The sequence below is a fragment of the Hyperolius riggenbachi genome, chromosome 2, assembly GCF_040937935.1.
Source record: "Hyperolius riggenbachi isolate aHypRig1 chromosome 2, aHypRig1.pri, whole genome shotgun sequence".
NCBI classification, from domain to species: Eukaryota; Metazoa; Chordata; class Amphibia; order Anura; family Hyperoliidae; genus Hyperolius; species Hyperolius riggenbachi.
Genome location: NC_090647.1, coordinates 316326010 through 316343922, shown reverse-complemented (window position 1 = coordinate 316343922; position 17913 = coordinate 316326010). Strand labels below are relative to the sequence as shown.

Genomic DNA, 17913 nt, shown 5'->3' with positions numbered 1-17913 from the left:
GGTGTATATAAAACAACTATATATTTATCAGACATACCTGACCATATGAATAATGATTTTAAAATTTGTACTTCTTACTGCAACATACACCCCAAATGATGTATTGAGAACACCTTGTTTTCCCACTTCATTTAGCATTGTTACAGGACTGCTGTAGTGTAACAGTGTGTAGGACTGTGCTGCATATATATATATATATATATATATATATATATATATATATATATATATATATATATATATATATATATATATATATATATATATATATATATATATATATATATATATATATATATATATATATATATATATATATATATATATCTTTTATGCTTGGTGACCGCCTGGATTTTACCTATGTCAAAACACTCATTCAGGAGAGTCTTTGCTGCAAATACATTGATTGCTATCCTTTGGAGCTCTTTGACTGCTGCACTTTTCTCTATATAGATTGCATCAACCAACCCATAGCTCCTCTACAAAAGGCTGGTATATACTCACTGTGATAGTCCTAGATATGAAAAAGTCTAAAACTAATGACTACCTACCCTCCAAACCGCTTACGTGAGCTTACCTTGCGATTACGATTGTCTAACTGACCAACATAGCAATACACTTTAAAGGGACTCCGAGCAGTGCAGAAACTATGGAAAGATGCATATAATTTTAAAGCTCTCTTTCTCCTCTTCCCAATGATATATAAACCGCTGCCCTACGCCTTTTAGTTTTCGCTATTTTCGCGATTGAAATTGCCGTGGCCGCGATTTCAATCGCGAAAATAGAGAAAACTAAAAGGCGTAGGGCGACGATTTAGGTGTCGCCAGAAAGAGGAGAAAGAGAGCTTTAAAATGATATCCATCTTTCCATAGTTATATTGTATTACACAGGGCGACTTTTTCCTAAAGTCAGCAGCTCCATTCTGCTGAAAGGAGCTGCTGACACTGGGGAAAGTGTCGTCCTGTTTAATACAAGTAACTATGGAAAGATGGATATCATTTTAAAGCTCTCTTTCTCCTCTTTCTGGCGACACCCAAATCGTCACCCTACGCCTTTTAGTTTTCTCTATTTTCGCGATTGAATTCGCGGTCGCGGCAATTTCAATCGCGAAAATAGCGAAAACTAAAAGGCGTAGGGCGGCGGTTTATACATCATTGGAAAGAGGAAAAAGAGAGCTTTAAAATGATATGCATCTTTCCATAGTTTCTGCACTGCTCGGAGTCCCTTTAAGCCAAAAGGACAAATCAATGGATACAATGTACTAGATGATCCAATGTATGCAGTCATTCTGTCTATATAAATGGCTTGGCTTGCCTACTTCATACAAAATTGCTCCCTATGCCAGTTTTATCATAATCAGCCCCCCTCCCCCTTTGTCTTCCCATCCACCATTTCATATGTTATGTGTTTGTATTTAACTTGATTTGAAATGATTAATAAAAGATTCTTGTATATATTTTTGCCAACTGGTGCGTTCATGGGCTCTGGTTTCTTTGGTGATATAACTGCAGTTTCCCTATATACGCACAGTTGAGTGTTTGATTGTATATTATACTATGGAGCACTCTGGATATTTCCCTCTGTAAATACTTCATACGAGTATTTAGACACTTCCAGTGTTATAGCTAATAATTCTATAATAGCACTTAAGACAACTTAGAAATTACCTGTCACTTTCTCTTTGTGTTATGGACAATGGCCTCAATTCACTAAGCTAATCTACTGTCTTTAATAACGTTTCTAAAGTTATCACCATGGTGATAAGGCATGTAGTATTCAGGAAACATTTTACCTCAGGCAAACCTAAAGATAACTCCTCTGTCTTTAAAAGGGAGCCTAAACTGAGAGGTATATGAAGGTTTCCTTCTAAACCACACCAGTTGCCTGGCAGTCCTGATCTCTTTGGCTGCAGTAGTGGCTGAATCACACACCTGAAACAAGCATGCAGCCAATCCAGTCTGACTTCAATCAGAGCACCTGATCTGCATGCTTGTTCAGGGGCTGTGGTTAAAAGTATTAGAGACACAGGATCAGCAGAAGAGTCAGGCAACTGGTATTAGTTTAAAAGAAAAAAATCCATATCCTTCTCAGTTTAAGTTCCCTTTAAATTAAGGTGAGATCTCTTAAGCCCCCTCTACACCATTCAATTCCAGGTGCGATCACTCAGCGGATCGTTCAGAAAACAGCCTTAGACTGCCGACAGCGTGTACACACGTGCTGTCGGCTAAACGTCCGCCCAGCGGGAGGGTCTAAAGGACCCGTCGTTGCCGGCGGTAGTGCACGTGTACGCACCTTTAGGACCGAAGTGATAAGATAACTCTCTCACTGTGAAAACTTATCTCTACACCTTAGTAAGGCAATCTTCTTTAGTGAATTAACACTGACAATACCATCAGTGTGGTGTGGTAAGTTTTCTCTTGCCTTATCTCTGGCATGATCTTCGTGAATTGAGGCCTTTTCATTTGAGCATTAATGAAAATGTTTATCAGTACTGTAGTAGTGTATATTCCTTTTCGTAGTTCCTTGATCAGTGAACACTTTCTCTGACAAATAACACATTGTTAATAGCTAACTGTAGATTAGACTTTAATTGTGCAATATGATTCCAAGTTCTTTTTGCCAAGACTAAGCAAACATTCCATTATTCAAAATGGAATCTAACTAAAAAAGCAGTTGAGAATTGGTAGTTGCTATTCACCTACTACAAAGTAACGTCTATAGCCCACTTTAGGAAGGTTAGGTGTTAGGAAGGAGAGGGGAAGAACCCTGAAAACTCAGATGAAGGTACGGTTTGTCAACGGTAACATCACTTTATCAACACAGCCACTTTGCGTTTTCAACAGGAGAAAAGTGCTACACAAGCGTTAGAATAATAATAACAACAACAAGAATAAGGTTTCTAACGGCCTCACCCTGTGCCTAAATTAAGTGTACAAATTAAATATGCAAAAAAAAAAAAGAAAAAAAATGTTGACAACATCACTTTGGTGCAGCCACCAGTTTTTCTAGACAGAAGTCATCTTTGCTGGACTGATTCATAATTATGAAAATTCCCGTCAACTCCCTGGTTTACCGCCTGTAAGGTTGTCAGGGATATGAGCATATTCAAACTCTCGGATATTGTTGTCCCGATCAAACAAAACCGCAAACAAAAATGTTTGTTCAGAAGCATCAAAGACAGGACAAGAGACAACATAACACACAGGCCCATAGGCAATATTAACATTTTCTCCTGAGGTTTCTCCTAGGAAATAATTTTTCATCCTCTCTTTAAAATAACTTTGCAGCACTTTCCAAATGAAAAACTACCAAATAGTAATTTAAAAAGTACTATCAAATTATTTTGAGCATTTTCTTGCTTGTTGTAGATTTAAAAGGCATTTTTTTAACAAAGGGTGAAAATATCACTTAGGAGAAAATGCAGGAGAAAAAGTGAATTGCATAAGGGCTCCAGGTATAAAAATATCACCCAGGAAAGAAAATTAATTGCGTATGGGCCATGATGTTTCCTAAATAGGAGATTAAGACTGATACAAATATTTGTATAAAAACCTCTCTAATTACTCTATTATTTAAAATTGGTACCCCGCTAGGGATTACGAAAACAGCCGCTATGATAATAACAAGCACCAATGCATCACAGGTTAAACTAAACACCTCATCCTATATCAATCAACATGAACGTTAACACTTGAGTCATGGGTACACCTTCAAAATTCAAAATAATCATATCTGGTTATGGCAATTAAAACATACTATGGTACCCAGACAATGAGACTGTGAGAATCATATCAGAACACATCCTGATGTGTCCTGTGGCCAATGGCCAAGATCCTCAGAGAATAAGGTCAACAATCATACATCCCTACTGATTAACCACCATGAGGTTAATGCTAATGTAAGCAAAACCCTTTCAGCAAGACGGTTAATGGATCGTGATGGATATCAACAGCATCTGTCTAGAACACTGGCAGGCAAGTGAACTGGAGCGGAGGGCAAGGTATTATGTGCAGCAGGTCCCGTCCGTTAAGAATGCAGACTTCCACTTAATACTTTGATCATTCTAAAACAACATTTATTTGTACTAATATGGTAATTCTGAGAGTGGAAGCTCACCTTACATTTTACAGATCAATTGTTCCCTCTCCATTGCAGGTTATTTATTATATACTGTCAAATGCTCTGCTCACCACGAGAAAACGTTATGCAAATCAGGGAGGGAGTTCATGAAAGCAGTCTTTCAAAAGACCCAATGGCCCAGGGAGATTGCACCAGTAATTCTAAAAAAAGTTATAAGAGAAAAGGGTGCTGACTAACGGTAGCATTAGGGTATGTTCATGCACTAGAACAGTTGCATGACGCAATGCACAACATGCTCATAAAACCTTGCGTATCATTTTTATAGATGCAAACAAAAAGCAAGAGCACTGTCCAAGAAAGTTTTATTTGAAGTCCTGGTTCACACCCATGAGGATCATAATTCCATTGCACAAGACAAAAGAGGCTGGTCTACCAGTTGTCAGAGTGTGGGTGCTAGGGTGCAATTTGGACCAGCAGAACTGCCATTTTGCATCTACATAGACCTCTGCTCTTGTACAGACCCAGCACGTGAGCCAGCGCCAGTGTAGACGCAAAACAGCTGTTGTTCCCAGGGCTGGTCCTAGACTTTTTGCTGTCTAAGGCAAACTTGTAAGGATGCACCCCCCCCCCTTCCCAATTTGGAATCATCGTACAGCATCCAACAATTTACTCTGATTCATTTAATTCAAATGAAACACTGCTGCTCTCCTGCCTCCCCCTTCCTTAACCGCTTCGTCCACAGGTCAGTAGATCTACGTCCTCTGGGACTTCATCTAAGCCACAGGTCAGTAGATATACGTCTTGTAGCAGAAGCAGTGCTGTGCAGGATTGGGCTTGCTCCTGTGCACATTTCTGGCACTATCTGATGCAGCACTAATTGGTGAATGGGAATATAAGTTTCCTGAGCTAATGAGATTGATTTTTACTATTAAAAATACTTGTATTTTCTCATTTCATAGTGAAAAATACACTCTGTAGCATTATTTCAGAATCAAATATCTTCACCATAAATTGTGACCGGAACATAATCTACGTTTTGTGATAAGCAGTAAGAATATGTAAACAAAATTTGTGTTTTTTATCTACAGTAGCACTTTTTATTTTTAAACTGGAATTGGTAAAACTGAAAAATACATGTTTTTTCTATTTTTTTTCTTTGTTTTCCCATTAAAATTCATAGAAAACAAAATAGTTTGAGGGGAAAAATGGCATACAATGAAAGCCTAGTTTGTCTTGAAAAAAACAATATATATTTCATTTCTGTGTCATAAGTAGGGATAAAGTTATTTCTGATTAAATAGGGACATAGCTAAACTGTCAAAACTGCTCTGGTCAATAAGTACAAAACAAGGTCTGGATGCGAAGTGGTTAATCACTGTCCGACTCCTCACATAGCACAGCAAGCTGCATTTCCCCAATGATGACCTCTTCACCTCAGTCACAGTACAAAAATGCTGCCCCTGTAATCTCTGTGCCTGATGCAAGTGTTTCACCTTGACAGAACGTTGACAGAACTTGACAGAACCGGCCCTGGTTGTTCCAGTCCACATCGCACCCTAGCATACACACACTTAACCATCGTATCCCAGCCTCTTTTGCCTTGTGCAATTGAATTATGAGCCTCATGGCTGTGAACCAGGATTTTAAATAAAATTTGCTTGGACAGTGTCCAGGTCTTGCTTCTTGTTTGCATCTTCATGACTTGGATTGTCCTGTCACTGTGAGCAAGTCCTATATGGGCTGAGAGTTCGGATCTCTTGCTGAAGCGGTGAGTGACTTATTTTTCATTCATGCTGCCAGTCAACTCTGAACAATTCTGAGTGCGGAGTTTTCCCCTCTCCTTTGACTGCATGCCATTTTTATAGCTTTGCGAATTGCCATGGAATTAATACATTTCACGTGCATAGATGTGAACATGCCCATATACTTGTATGTCACACTCATCATATGGCCCTAATATATCAGATCAATTTTGGGCAGTTTATTGATCAAAATATCGGACCTATCAAAATCTACATGCAAGGGGGTAGGGCAGAAGCAATGTAAGATTGATGGCCCCATAAGGTTGTATTGCCTCGTACAGTACAATACAGGGTCAATCAATGCTTGATCGCTCTGTTGAAAGCAAAATTTACTTTGCTGAATAGGAATTATTTTTTTAATCTACATACCACCAACATAATCTGTAGCGCTGTACACAGTACAAAACAGACAATAGTGGGGGAGCATAGATAAATGAGCAACACACTTTACAATCAGAACATCCAAAAAACAAGTACAAATATATACAAAGTTAACATGCATTTGAGACCATACTGGTACATGTTCAGTGGATAAAATACAACAGTAAAAGGAAACACTAGGGAGAAGTCCCTGACCTTGCAAATTTACAGTCTAGAGCAGTGATGGCTAACCTTGGCACTCCAGCTGTGACAAAACTACAAATCCCATCATGCTTCTGCCTCCCCGAGTTATGCTTAGAGCTGTCAGATTATTGCAATTCCTCATGGGACTTGTAGTTCCACCACAGCTGGAGTGCCAAGGTTAGCCATCACTGGTCTAGAGGGTCGTGGGGTGGAGACATTAGGGGAGGAGACTACAGGGTAAAGGCTCTTACACATCTACCAACAATCTGTCCAACTATCTTCCAAACGTGTCTGTTGGAAGAAAAGTTGGGTGTGCGTACAGCTGGCAAACAACCTGATGACCAACTGATAACAGGTTGTTTGCCAGATCCAACCAGAGGATCAATCTAACCATTTATCATGCAGGTTGTAATGTGTGTACAAGTCGCTGGAGCCGGGACGGTAAATATTTACATGCCAGCCATGTAAATATTTACCTTTCCGGCTCCAGCGCAGGCGCGTCTCTCTTCTCTGAAATAGGCGGTAATAGCCGATCCCAGTCGCGTCCGCTCTACTGCTCAGGCGCAAATCGCCTGCGCAGTAGAGCGGACCAGACTGGGATCGGCTATTTCCACCTATTTCCGAGCTGAGTCGCAACAGCGCCCCCGCTGGAGCCAGAAAATATTGTACAGCCTGACAAATTGTCGGTTGTGCATTCGGAAGGGCCAGAGCGAGACCACCATGGGACAGAGGAGGACGAGGGAAGCCTCATTAAAATCCAGAGGCTTCCCCCTCCTGAGATGAGTAACCCCCAGAGGCTTTTTTTTTTATTTATTTTTTTTAGCAGTCTCTTTAAGTGAGTTGGTTGTTTAGTTTACAGCTCTTCTGTCCTTGCTGTGACCTTAGTCTCTTGCTTGGTCTAAGCCTGTTATCCACCAACCCTGACCTCGGCCCTGTATTTTTGACTTCATAGTGATACAGTATCTCCTCACTGCCATGTCACCTGTTCTCGTGTCACTGGTGGAGCAATGCCAGGGGCTGTGACGTGATGGTTATTTGCAGGAAAGTAGTCCACTGTCCTGCAGGGATGGTGGCCCATCGACTCTTATGGAGTTCTCTGGTGAAGAACAGTAACCACTTAGAATCTGTGCCTTGTGAAAGTCCATGTCAGCCACTAGTGGAAAGGTCAACAGCACTCTACACAGGCACATGATAATTTATGTATATTGTTGACACAGTCTTTTTGATCGTGCTGGTTATTACCATTCTGTACTGACGTATGCCAGCACCTTCCAGTTGTCATCCCCAAGCTTATAAACGCCATTTAGTAAACAGGAGTATGCAGCTCAACCACCGCCATTAACTGCAGATGTGCTTGGTTACTGTATTTGGTCAGAGTAGGACCGATCAGCACTCAAACAACAAAAAGCTCTTTTCCCCTAGCAGCTCTTTGCTATCTGATTCCAATTGCGTGTGGATCACAAAACACCAGAAACAGAACAGTAACATTGCCATTACTGCAGTGCTTTTGCAACACATTTTTTCCTAATTGCAAACGTTGGTCCTTTGTAAAGTATGGGAACAAAGGAAAATCACAAAGCAATTGCTAGGCATTTTTATTTTCTGTGCACAATTCAAATTTTTTCCTCTTGACGCACATTGCAATTGAGCCATACACCTGTCAGATCACATGAAAATCATGGCAGCAGCCATGATTAAGGACTCTCAGTAGTCCAGAACAGGGGATTTTTAATCAAGAAGACAAGCTTTGTAGTTGGTTGTGGAGTGGACGTCTATCTTTATAATGGGCATTTCCCAACACATGGAACATTCAGGAGGGCTGCTGGTTCCACACAGGAATGTTCAAACTGAATTTCAGTGCAGAGGCATATGAGGTTGAAAAAAAAGATTAAAAAGTACATACATTTCTAGTCATACGTAATGGCACATATCCTCCTACACATAGAAAACCTACAAGTAAACATCTATGTTAACTTTAAAGAGAATCTGTACTCTAAAATTCTTACAATAAAAAGTATACCATTCTATTCATTATGTTCTCCTGGGCCCCTCTGTGCTATTTCTGCCACTCCCTGCTGAAATCCTGGCTTGTAATTGCCAGTTTAAGGCAGTGTTACTGAGAGACATCTCAAGCTCACTCCAACCTGAATTATCGCAAATTCTGTTTTAAGAAAGCAAACTTTTGGTTTTTCTTTACAAACAAAAGACATGGCTGCTAACCAGCTTGTGATAGGCTGAGAGGAGCTCAGTCTGTGACTCACACAGAGCCTGCAGGGGGCGTGGAGAGGGTGTGTATAACTTCTATCCTATCACAAGCAGAGCAGTACATTCCTGCCTGAGCCCAACAAAGCTGACAAAGGAAAGAAGATTAGATTATATAACAGAGATAATATAGCCACTGTGCAACTAGGAAAGGCTGCAGTAAGACAGACCACATTAGAACAGGTATAGGAACTTATAGGATAGAAGAAATAAGGCTGCAAATGTTGTTACAGAGTCTCTATAAGACACAGGAGGAATTCCTGAAATTAGCCATTTCTAGCAAATCCAGTCACAGTCTGCAAAAAAAAAAAAAAAAAAAAAATGTTGAACGCATGTTTCAGTGGGGCGCCGCTGATATGTCACACGGTAGGTGCATCTATGGGCACCAACAAAGGTAATGACCTTTGCTTGGACGAGTTGATCCGCCCCCGCCGGATCGCTGGCTGGGCGCTGCTGTACACATACACACACAGGATTACTGGCAGAGGCGTTAGTTACTGGCCACCTCAGCTGACTTATCTAATCTAGTGTGTACGGGGCTGTAGAGATACACACACATTAAAAATTCATGGTGATAGCCTGAAAGTTTTTGTATTCTTATACTTATGTTTGAAATGTTGAAACTGAGAAATGTTATTGGCTTATGAAAAATATATGCTAATTTTATGATAAAAAGAGACTGAAGAAGTTGTGTAATGCTGAAAAAACAAGTGGTAGTACATCTCATATCTAATTTAGTTAATTGACAACAGTTCAGTAACATACCATATTTTTGGACTATAAGACGCACCTAGGTTTAGGGGGCAAAAATTGGGGGGGGGGGGGCGGAAGAATACTATACCTGGTGCGTCTACAGTGCAGGGGCGCCTTATGGCCCTTTTCCCCCCAAACTATCCCTATCAAAGCTACACTGCCCAGCTACACTAACCCTTGCTTCCCTTCCAGCTACACTCACTCATTACACTCCTAACTACACTTCCAGCACTAACTACACTGCCAGCTATACTCACACCTACAATCACAGCGACACTACACCTCACAGCTTCGATGGAAACCCGTCTCACCTATCTAGTGGCATGCTCCATCCAGTGCTGAGATGCTTTGCCGGGTGTTCACATGTGTTCCTGTCCCCAGCTCTTTCAGCGAGGTCACGTGATGAATGTAGGAACTGTTACCCGATGGCGACCACGACCTCCACAGCCCCCTGGCAGTACAGCCACTGCCTCAGTCTCCAGCCCAATCTCCCGCCCCAGTCTCCAGCTGCATCCATCTCCCACCTGAAGAATGAAAGAGTAGCTGTGGCAGCTGAATGACTAGCCTAGTCTCTGCAGCTTAGTAACAACACACAGGAGGAATTCCGGAGCTGGGAAAGCTGGCAGATGTCCGCCACTGGGAGAGAGGCAAGTTGTGGGGAGACAGCTGCCGCTCACTTTCTCCATGCAAGAGCAGAGGATTCAGCAGGCGCTGGACATGTAAGCATGTGTGTGTGTGTAGATTTATGTGATACCGTATGTTTTCGGACTATAAGACGCACTGACTCAACGCCCCCATTTTGGGTAGAGAAAAAAAAAGTGTGTCGTAGTCTGAAAAATACAGTAATTGGGTATAAAAAGCATCCCAGAGTGGCAGACTTCCCTTTTCCTCCCTGACTTTTGCACTCATACTATAAGCTTACTACTTGGTTACTGAACTGAAACCGTAATAGCTGTGGCACCATTCCTTAAAGTGAACCTCCAGACTAAAAATCTACTCAGCAGAACTGAAAAGTCTTGGTGTTTCTTTTACAGTTTCACAGCATCAGGACTTTATTTTTCTTATAGAAGCCTCATTTTTAGCTGCATTTTTAGCTAAGCTCCGCCCCATCAAAGAAAACTGCCCGGGCTTTATCCCCCTGATGCTGTGCAAAGCATGATGGGATTTCCTATTGTTTTATACGTTGCCTAGCAACTGGGAGGGGTGATCAGGACGCAGGACAGTTGGAATTGTGTCTTATGCTCTCGGTCACCTGCTTTCAACCAAAAAGATGGCTGCCCTTACGAAATCACAAACCTTTGCCTGTTCTTTTAAAACAGGGTGGGTAAGAGATTACCTATCTATTTTAATTAACATAACTAATGTAACTTATTGACAGTATGTTTATTTAGGCTGAAGTTCCTCTTTAAAGAGTAACTGTCAGGCTGCAGAAGCTAATTTAAACCTCTATTCTCCTGTGTTAAACAGTTTAGAAGGAAGCCATAAAGGCATTATTGAAGATAAAAATCTCTCTTACCTTTGATGTGTTCTTATCAGAAAAGCTGTTAGACCTAAGAGGACGCAAGCCGCATACTATACTGCAAAGCATTCTGGGGCCCTCCCCTCGGCTGCTAATGAGACGTTACAGCAGCTTGTAATCAGTCCAGCGCGTAGCACTGATAAATCTCCGGGTAGAGTACACTGCAGGAGTCAGCTATTGTTCCTATTAATATTATATTCCTATATAATAGCTATTGTTCCTATATAATAATTAATATTCACTGCACACTGTTATTCAGTACGAGCTTTTCTGTGATCAGGAAGCAGGCAGGACATGACGACACATTTGACAGAAAAACATGGAACCTGCCATGAGCTGTCAGGAGCATCTATCTCTGCATATACTATATACAAATTCTGTGAAGTACAAACGTGGACAGTGAAATGCATATGTAATGTAAGTACAGCCAATCTTTAGCTACTGATATATGTGTTTATTTTCTCTGAGACCTTATACCCAACAGCTCCTCTTTAAGAAGCATGTAAGTGTCAAAGAAGATTATTTTTCTTATATAGACGTGAATTAGCGGTTCTATCTAAAGGACTCACTTTTTGCCCCACCAAAAGATTTGATGAAATAGAATTTTGTAGTGACATGGAAGAATTTTTTCGGAGGATAAGGCTAAAGGATTTTTTTCACAACAGACCTAATTATTCATCATTTGAAGATACTGAACCTGCAAATAGCAAAACCAAAAAGAGCAGTACCTGAACACCAAAATCAGGGCGGAACAAGAAATTAGAAGAGTATATCGACAACTTCAGAAAAAGAATCAAATTAGAGATACTGGACAGAAAAACAGACACTCTACAACCTCAATATTCAATAAAGGAAAGCAATACTGAGCCTTAAAAGCAATGACAACATAGTAATTAAACGAGCTGACAAAGGAGGTGCTGTAGTGATTTTGGATAAATCCAGCTATATTCAAGAAGCAAAAAGACAGCTCTCCAACAACACCTACTACAAAAGACTAGAAACAAACCCCACGTTGCAATACTCAAGGGAATTGAAAAATATGCTTAAAGGGACACTTAAGTCAAACAAAAAAAAAAAATGAGTTTTACTCACCTAGGGCTTCCAATAGCCCGCTGCAGCTGTCCGGTGCCCTCGCCATCTCCCTCCGATCCTCCTGGCCCTGCCGGCAGCCACTTCCTGTTTCGATGACAGGAGCTGACAGGCTGGGGACGCGAGTGATTCTTCGCGTTCCCAGACACATTAGCACCCTCTATGCTGCTATATGGTAAATGATATATGCTATAGCAGCATAGATGGCGCTATTGTGGCCAGGAACGCAAAGAATCATTCGGGTCCCCAGCCTGTCAGCTCCTGTCACCGAAACAGGAAGTGGCTGCTGGCGGGGCCAGGAGGATCGGAGGGAGATGGCGAGGGCACCGGACAGCTGCAGCAGGCTATTGGAAGCCCCAGGTGAGTAAAACTCATTTTTTTTGTTTGACTTAAGTGTCCCTTTAATGATCTTTCCTCAAAATGATCTACCATACTTACATTAATACCAGCTAATCCTAAAATAGGCACCTTCAACATCTTACCAAAAATACACAAAGAAGGAAATCCAGGTTGTCCTATCATCTCTGGTTTGGGGACACTAACAGAAAAGATATCTGGTTGGGTAGAAAACATTCTTAAACCCATGGTAAGGAATACAGCCAGCTACATCCAGGACACCACTGACCTTAACAAATTGACTGCCATGGGTCCGATCCCAGAGGGTGCTATCCTGGCTACAATGGATGTTGAATCCCTTTATACCAATATTCCACACGAGGACGGTATTGCAGCTTGCCAACATTTCCTTCAGCTTAATGATCTACCAACAGAGCCCACACTTTAACTTATCAGGTATATACTAACTCACAACTATTTTTCATTTGGGAATGATATATATCTACAGACAATGGGCAGTGCTATGGGAAGTAGAATGTCACCCCAGTATGCAAATTTATTTATGACCAAGTTAGAGGAAAACTTCCTTTCACTTTGTGAAATTAAACCATGGTCTTACTTCAGATTTATAGACGATATCCTATTAATCTGGACAGCATCACAGGAAGAATTAATCAGATTCCACAAAAACTTTTCAGAGTACCACAAGAACATCAAGTTAATGCTCAGCTTTTCAACCTCCCATGTCAGTTTCCTGGATACCACAATTTGTATACAAGATAGAATATTACAAACATCCATATACCGTAAACCAACTGACTGGCATATTTACCTAAAATGGAAGAGTTTCCACCCAGAACACACCAAAAAAAAAAAAATCTATCGTTTACAGCCAGGCTCTGAGGTATAACAGAATATGTTCTAATTCAGAGGAAAGAGACAGACAACTTATGTCACTACGTAATATATTCATAGATCAGGGATATCATCCACAAATCGTTGATTATCAAATACACAGAGCAACTTTAAAATCAAGCGAGGAACGGTTGAAGTACACCCCAAAGACTGAAAACAACAGAATCCCAATTGTGGTAACCTACAACCCAAAATTAAAAAGACACTGAGGAAGATATCAAAAGCCCTACAACCGATACTCCACAAAGACAAACGCTTGAAAGAAGTTTTTCCTGATTTACCACTGCTTGCTTTCAGACAACCTCCCAATTTGAGACAAATGATTATCAGAAGTGCATTATCTACACCAGAAACTCCAGGCACATTACCTTGCAATAACACAAGGTGTGAGACCTGCCCTTATATTTTGGGCATAAGCCAAATACAAATACCAAACTCACAGAAATATCATCAAATACAAGACCAATTTTCCTGCGAGTCATCCAATGTTGTATACATGATACCCTGCATGAAATGCCCCTCAAGAGGAATCTATATAGGAGAAACAGGACAAAAACTGCGCACAAGAATGAACCATCACCGCTTTAAAATCAATGTGGGTAAAATGGACACACCAGTGGGCCAACACTTCTGTGAACCAGGACACAGCATGCAAGATCTAAAAGTACTTGTTCTTAAGGGTAACTTCAAAAATGATCAATCAAGAAAAATTTCTGAGTACAAATGTATGAAAATGTTCAAGACATTAACAGGTTTAAATTGTGGAACATGATTCATTATTCCTTATGTAACATGATTGATTTGGCTTCATGATCTTCAGAAACCTGCTGGATTTTATGTATGGTTGCACTAACTCACTGGCTCCAGCCTGCTGATCACCTGACACCTAACGGATAAACAGTAACCAGCACAACTGTCATCTTCTTGTTTACCATTTACTGGCATCAGTGTTTTACTTCAGCTTACATCTGGAAATATGCCTGAAGAAGGGGACTAGATCCCAGAAAGCTTGCATCATTTAACTCCATCAGTTAGCCATTAAAAGGTATAATTTTTTACAAAACGTTTTTTCTACCTATATATCTTATATAGACCCAAATTCTGAAACCTGCAATTGAACTGCAGGAAGTATCCCAAAACCAGAATAAATCTAAAGCTTTTCTGCTAAAAAGTGGAAGGAAATTAAAACAGTTTTTGGAGCTAGTCTACTTTAGGGGACCCACCTTAAATCTCCATAGAGAATTTGAGCTGTGCTGAAAACGGAGCGAATTTCCGCTTTCAGCTCTTCTAAACCCCCACAAGTTATATATCTATGGAAAGCTGAGAATCTACTCTAACGAATGATGCTACTTTTGGTGAGCAAAAGGTGAAACTCACCGTGTACGAGGCGCCGAACGGCCGCGATCGCGGCTCCGTCAGCCATCTTGGTTCTGTGCTGCTTCTATTTTTCTCCCTCCTCATTGGAGGGATTGTTAGCTGGGGGCGTGCCAGAGAGAAGGGAAAAAAAAAAAAAAAAAACAAAGTGAAATGTTTTCTACTGGCTTAGTTCCTATTACTACTGCGCTGGGCGGTGTGTGTTGGCAGATAGGAAATTACATCCTCCTGCTCCCATCTGTTCGGCACAGTTTAATTTCATTCGGCCAAACTATTATTTTTCACAGCCCTGAAGGTCGGTAGACATAGTAACATGTGAGTCTTGTGAGAGAGCAGTCTCTGGCACGCCCCCCCCCCCCCCCCCCAGCTAACAATCCCTCCAATGAGGAGGGAGAAAAATAGGAGCATCACAGATGTCAAGATGGCTGACGGAGCCGCGATCGCGGCCGTTCGGCGCCTCGTACACGGTGAGTTTCGGCTTTTTCTCACCGAAAGTGGCACCATTCGTTAGAGCAGATTCAGAGCTTTCCATAGATATATGACTTGTGGGTGTTTAAACAGGCTGAAAGCGGAAATTCGCTCCGTTTTCAGCACAGCTCAAATTCTCTATGGGGATTTACGGTGGGTCCCCTAAAGTAGACTAGCTCCCAGTTTTTATGCTTTCTTACCCAATCCAGCATCCACTGGAATGACCCAGTCTCCAGGCCTCAACGATGTAACATGTCTTCCGATCGCTGCAACCACACCAACTCCTTCATTGCCTCCTACAGCTGGTAATTGGGGCAGCAAAGCATAGGTCCCTGTGAAAAAACATTGGGACTGATTACATGAGGCGGGAGAAAAGTAGAAGTTATAAAGGTATAAGGCTAGGTCCACAGTGGTCAATTGCATAAAGCAAGTGTTATAATGAGTGTGAACTGCAATGAGACTGGACATCTACTTTAAGGCTGGTTTCACACCAGGACGTTGCGTTTTAGGGGACGTTCAGGTCGCATAACGTGCCCCTAACGCACCGCCTGGTGCTCTCTGATGTGGATGTCAAGAGTGAGCCGCGTTGTGCAGCTCACTCTGGCGTCCGTGATGCGTACTCTTGGACGCATGCGGCATCACGTGGTCCCTCCCGGCCAATCGCCGCACAGAGCGGCCGCTACAGGAAGTAAACACTGCACGTCACTGAGTGCAGTGAATATTAATTAGCCATGTGCCCGGCCGCTCTCCGCTCCTCCCCAACTTTACTGAGCATGTGCAAGCACTCTAACGCGGCTCTGCCGCGTGTACAGTACTGCATGCAGTACGTTGTCTTATGGCGCAGCGTTACAATGTAACGCAACGTGGGCACTGAACAGCCCATTGATTTTTCATTGCTGTGCGGTGGGGTGCGTTACAGGCTGCACTAACGTGCGCCTGTAACGTCCCACTGTGAAACCAGCCTAATACAAAGCCTGCATGCGGTGAGTTAGAATACAGTCATCAGTTACAATGCAGTTCTGTGAACAGGCCCATAGAACTGTATGGGCAGTGAGTTGTCATGCAGAATTATTCTGCAACTCAACTGAGCACGGTGAATGAGCCCTAAATGTTAGATTAGATATAATTTTAAAAATGTTCATACCGTGATCGATAATTTCTAGTCTCTTCCTTTCGATCACTATTTTCAAATCAGAAAGGCAAACCTCTAAGAAAATGGTACCATTAATGGGCACAGACAATTGTACCATGAATGGGCACCTGTAGTCATGTCACAACTACGTAGTGTGCCTGCGCAGATTGCTCCCAGTCGCGCGCGCACGTCCACCGGGCAGAACCTGTGCAGTCAGCCGCGACCACCCGACCAGGAAGTAAGTTTGGGTAATCGGTAACAGAGGGGGCATGAGGAGAGCCCACTACACATGCCTGCTCCCCCTATTTTTTTTTTTTTTTGCATTAAGGTATCCTTCAAGCTGTATACCTAAGCATTAAATAATATCCCAATTACAATTCTCATATTGCAGGGCTGTGAAAAGTTGCTGTGTAAACACTTTCACTGCAGCTTTAAAGCAGAAATAACCCGCTAGTGTTTGGAAGAGTGTCCAGTGATATTTAGAATCCTGCTGTGAAGGAAAAGTCATTTTCGGAATCTGAAGGAAACAAGATAACAGATGGCATGAAATGGATGACATCCTGCAGCTCTGTCCAGCAAGGTGAGATGGCAACATGCACATGGGTGATTATTTATTTCGGTATGTAGAACATGGCAGAGGATGTCATCAAGTGTAGGAAAGTTTTGTTCAGGTTTGCTGTAAAGAGTTTACAGGATGGCAGTAGACTAAGGAACGCCACTGAAACGGCAACAGTGGACTAAGGAACGCCACTGAAACCACAGCAAAGTCAAGACAACTATAGACTAGGATATGCATAACAAGTGTCAGTTGGATTAAAAATTGCCACATTTCATAGAGTTTGTGGATATTAGTTATCATTATAGAAACAAATATCTTCAGATTCATGAGAAAAATAAACAATACCTTGAACCATATTTAAATCTGAAGGGTTTATGGGGGCAGCCAACATCTTAACTCTGACTTCATAATCCAATGGCGAAGAGACTTCTACATTCTGCAGACTAAGGAAAATATAAGAGAAGCATTATACACAGTTGTTACTGTTATAAGGTAATGTAAGAGCAATGACAAGTGCATAGATCAATATGCATAACAGCAATACTGATTTAAGCATGCTGATTGCAATGAGAGAGAGATGCTTTTTACTGCTGCTAAAGATTAGTGGGCTGTGCATATATGAATGAGCCTTGCTACACAGATAGGTTTATTTCAGCATTTCAGTTCAGCATTTAATAACACATTTAGCCTGTCTTATCTCAGCAGTTACAGTAATTCAGGTGCAAAAAAGCCATACGTCCATTGAGTTCAGCCAGAATACTTGTATGCTCTGTGCTTTGAACTAGCATGGTTTTTGCAAAGTCTTCTCTGGAGTTCTCACCACTCTGTCGCCTGCCTGATCAGCTTTAAAGAGAACCTGTAACCTGGGGGGTACTAACCTCGGGATGGGAAGCCTCAGGGTCCCAACGAGGCTTGCCCCACCCCTGTAGCTGCAGGCAGTCCAGCGCTGGCTTCCCCGAAGTGTCCCGAAATCTTCCCCCGACAAGCGCTGATTTATTTACCTTTCCTGGCTCCAGCAGGGGCGCTGTTGCGGCTCTCCGCACAAAGATAGGCGAAAATA

General features: G+C 41.7%; 1 protein-coding gene and 1 long non-coding RNA gene across 4 annotated transcripts in view; one reads left to right on the top strand and one right to left on the bottom strand.

Annotated features, from left to right (window-relative positions):
• MECR (mitochondrial trans-2-enoyl-CoA reductase) overlaps nucleotides 1-17913 on the bottom strand; it is a 69053-nt gene that overhangs the window by 44323 nt on the left and 6817 nt on the right. Inside the window, exons 2-3 of the mRNA XM_068269159.1 lie at nucleotides 17199-17296; nucleotides 15363-15494 (exon numbers count right to left, since the gene is read on the bottom strand). Of these exons, the coding sequence (XP_068125260.1) occupies nucleotides 15363-15494; nucleotides 17199-17296 (230 nt within the window). The remainder of the gene's footprint in view (nucleotides 1-15362; nucleotides 15495-17198; nucleotides 17297-17913) is intronic.
• Nucleotides 14237-17913, top strand: part of LOC137546552 (uncharacterized) — a 91101-nt gene continuing 87424 nt past the window's right edge. For all 3 annotated transcript variants that reach the window (XR_011026283.1, XR_011026284.1, XR_011026286.1), the window contains exons 1-2: nucleotides 14237-14365; nucleotides 16686-16874. This is a non-coding gene — a long non-coding RNA (uncharacterized lncRNA). The remainder of the gene's footprint in view (nucleotides 14366-16685; nucleotides 16875-17913) is intronic.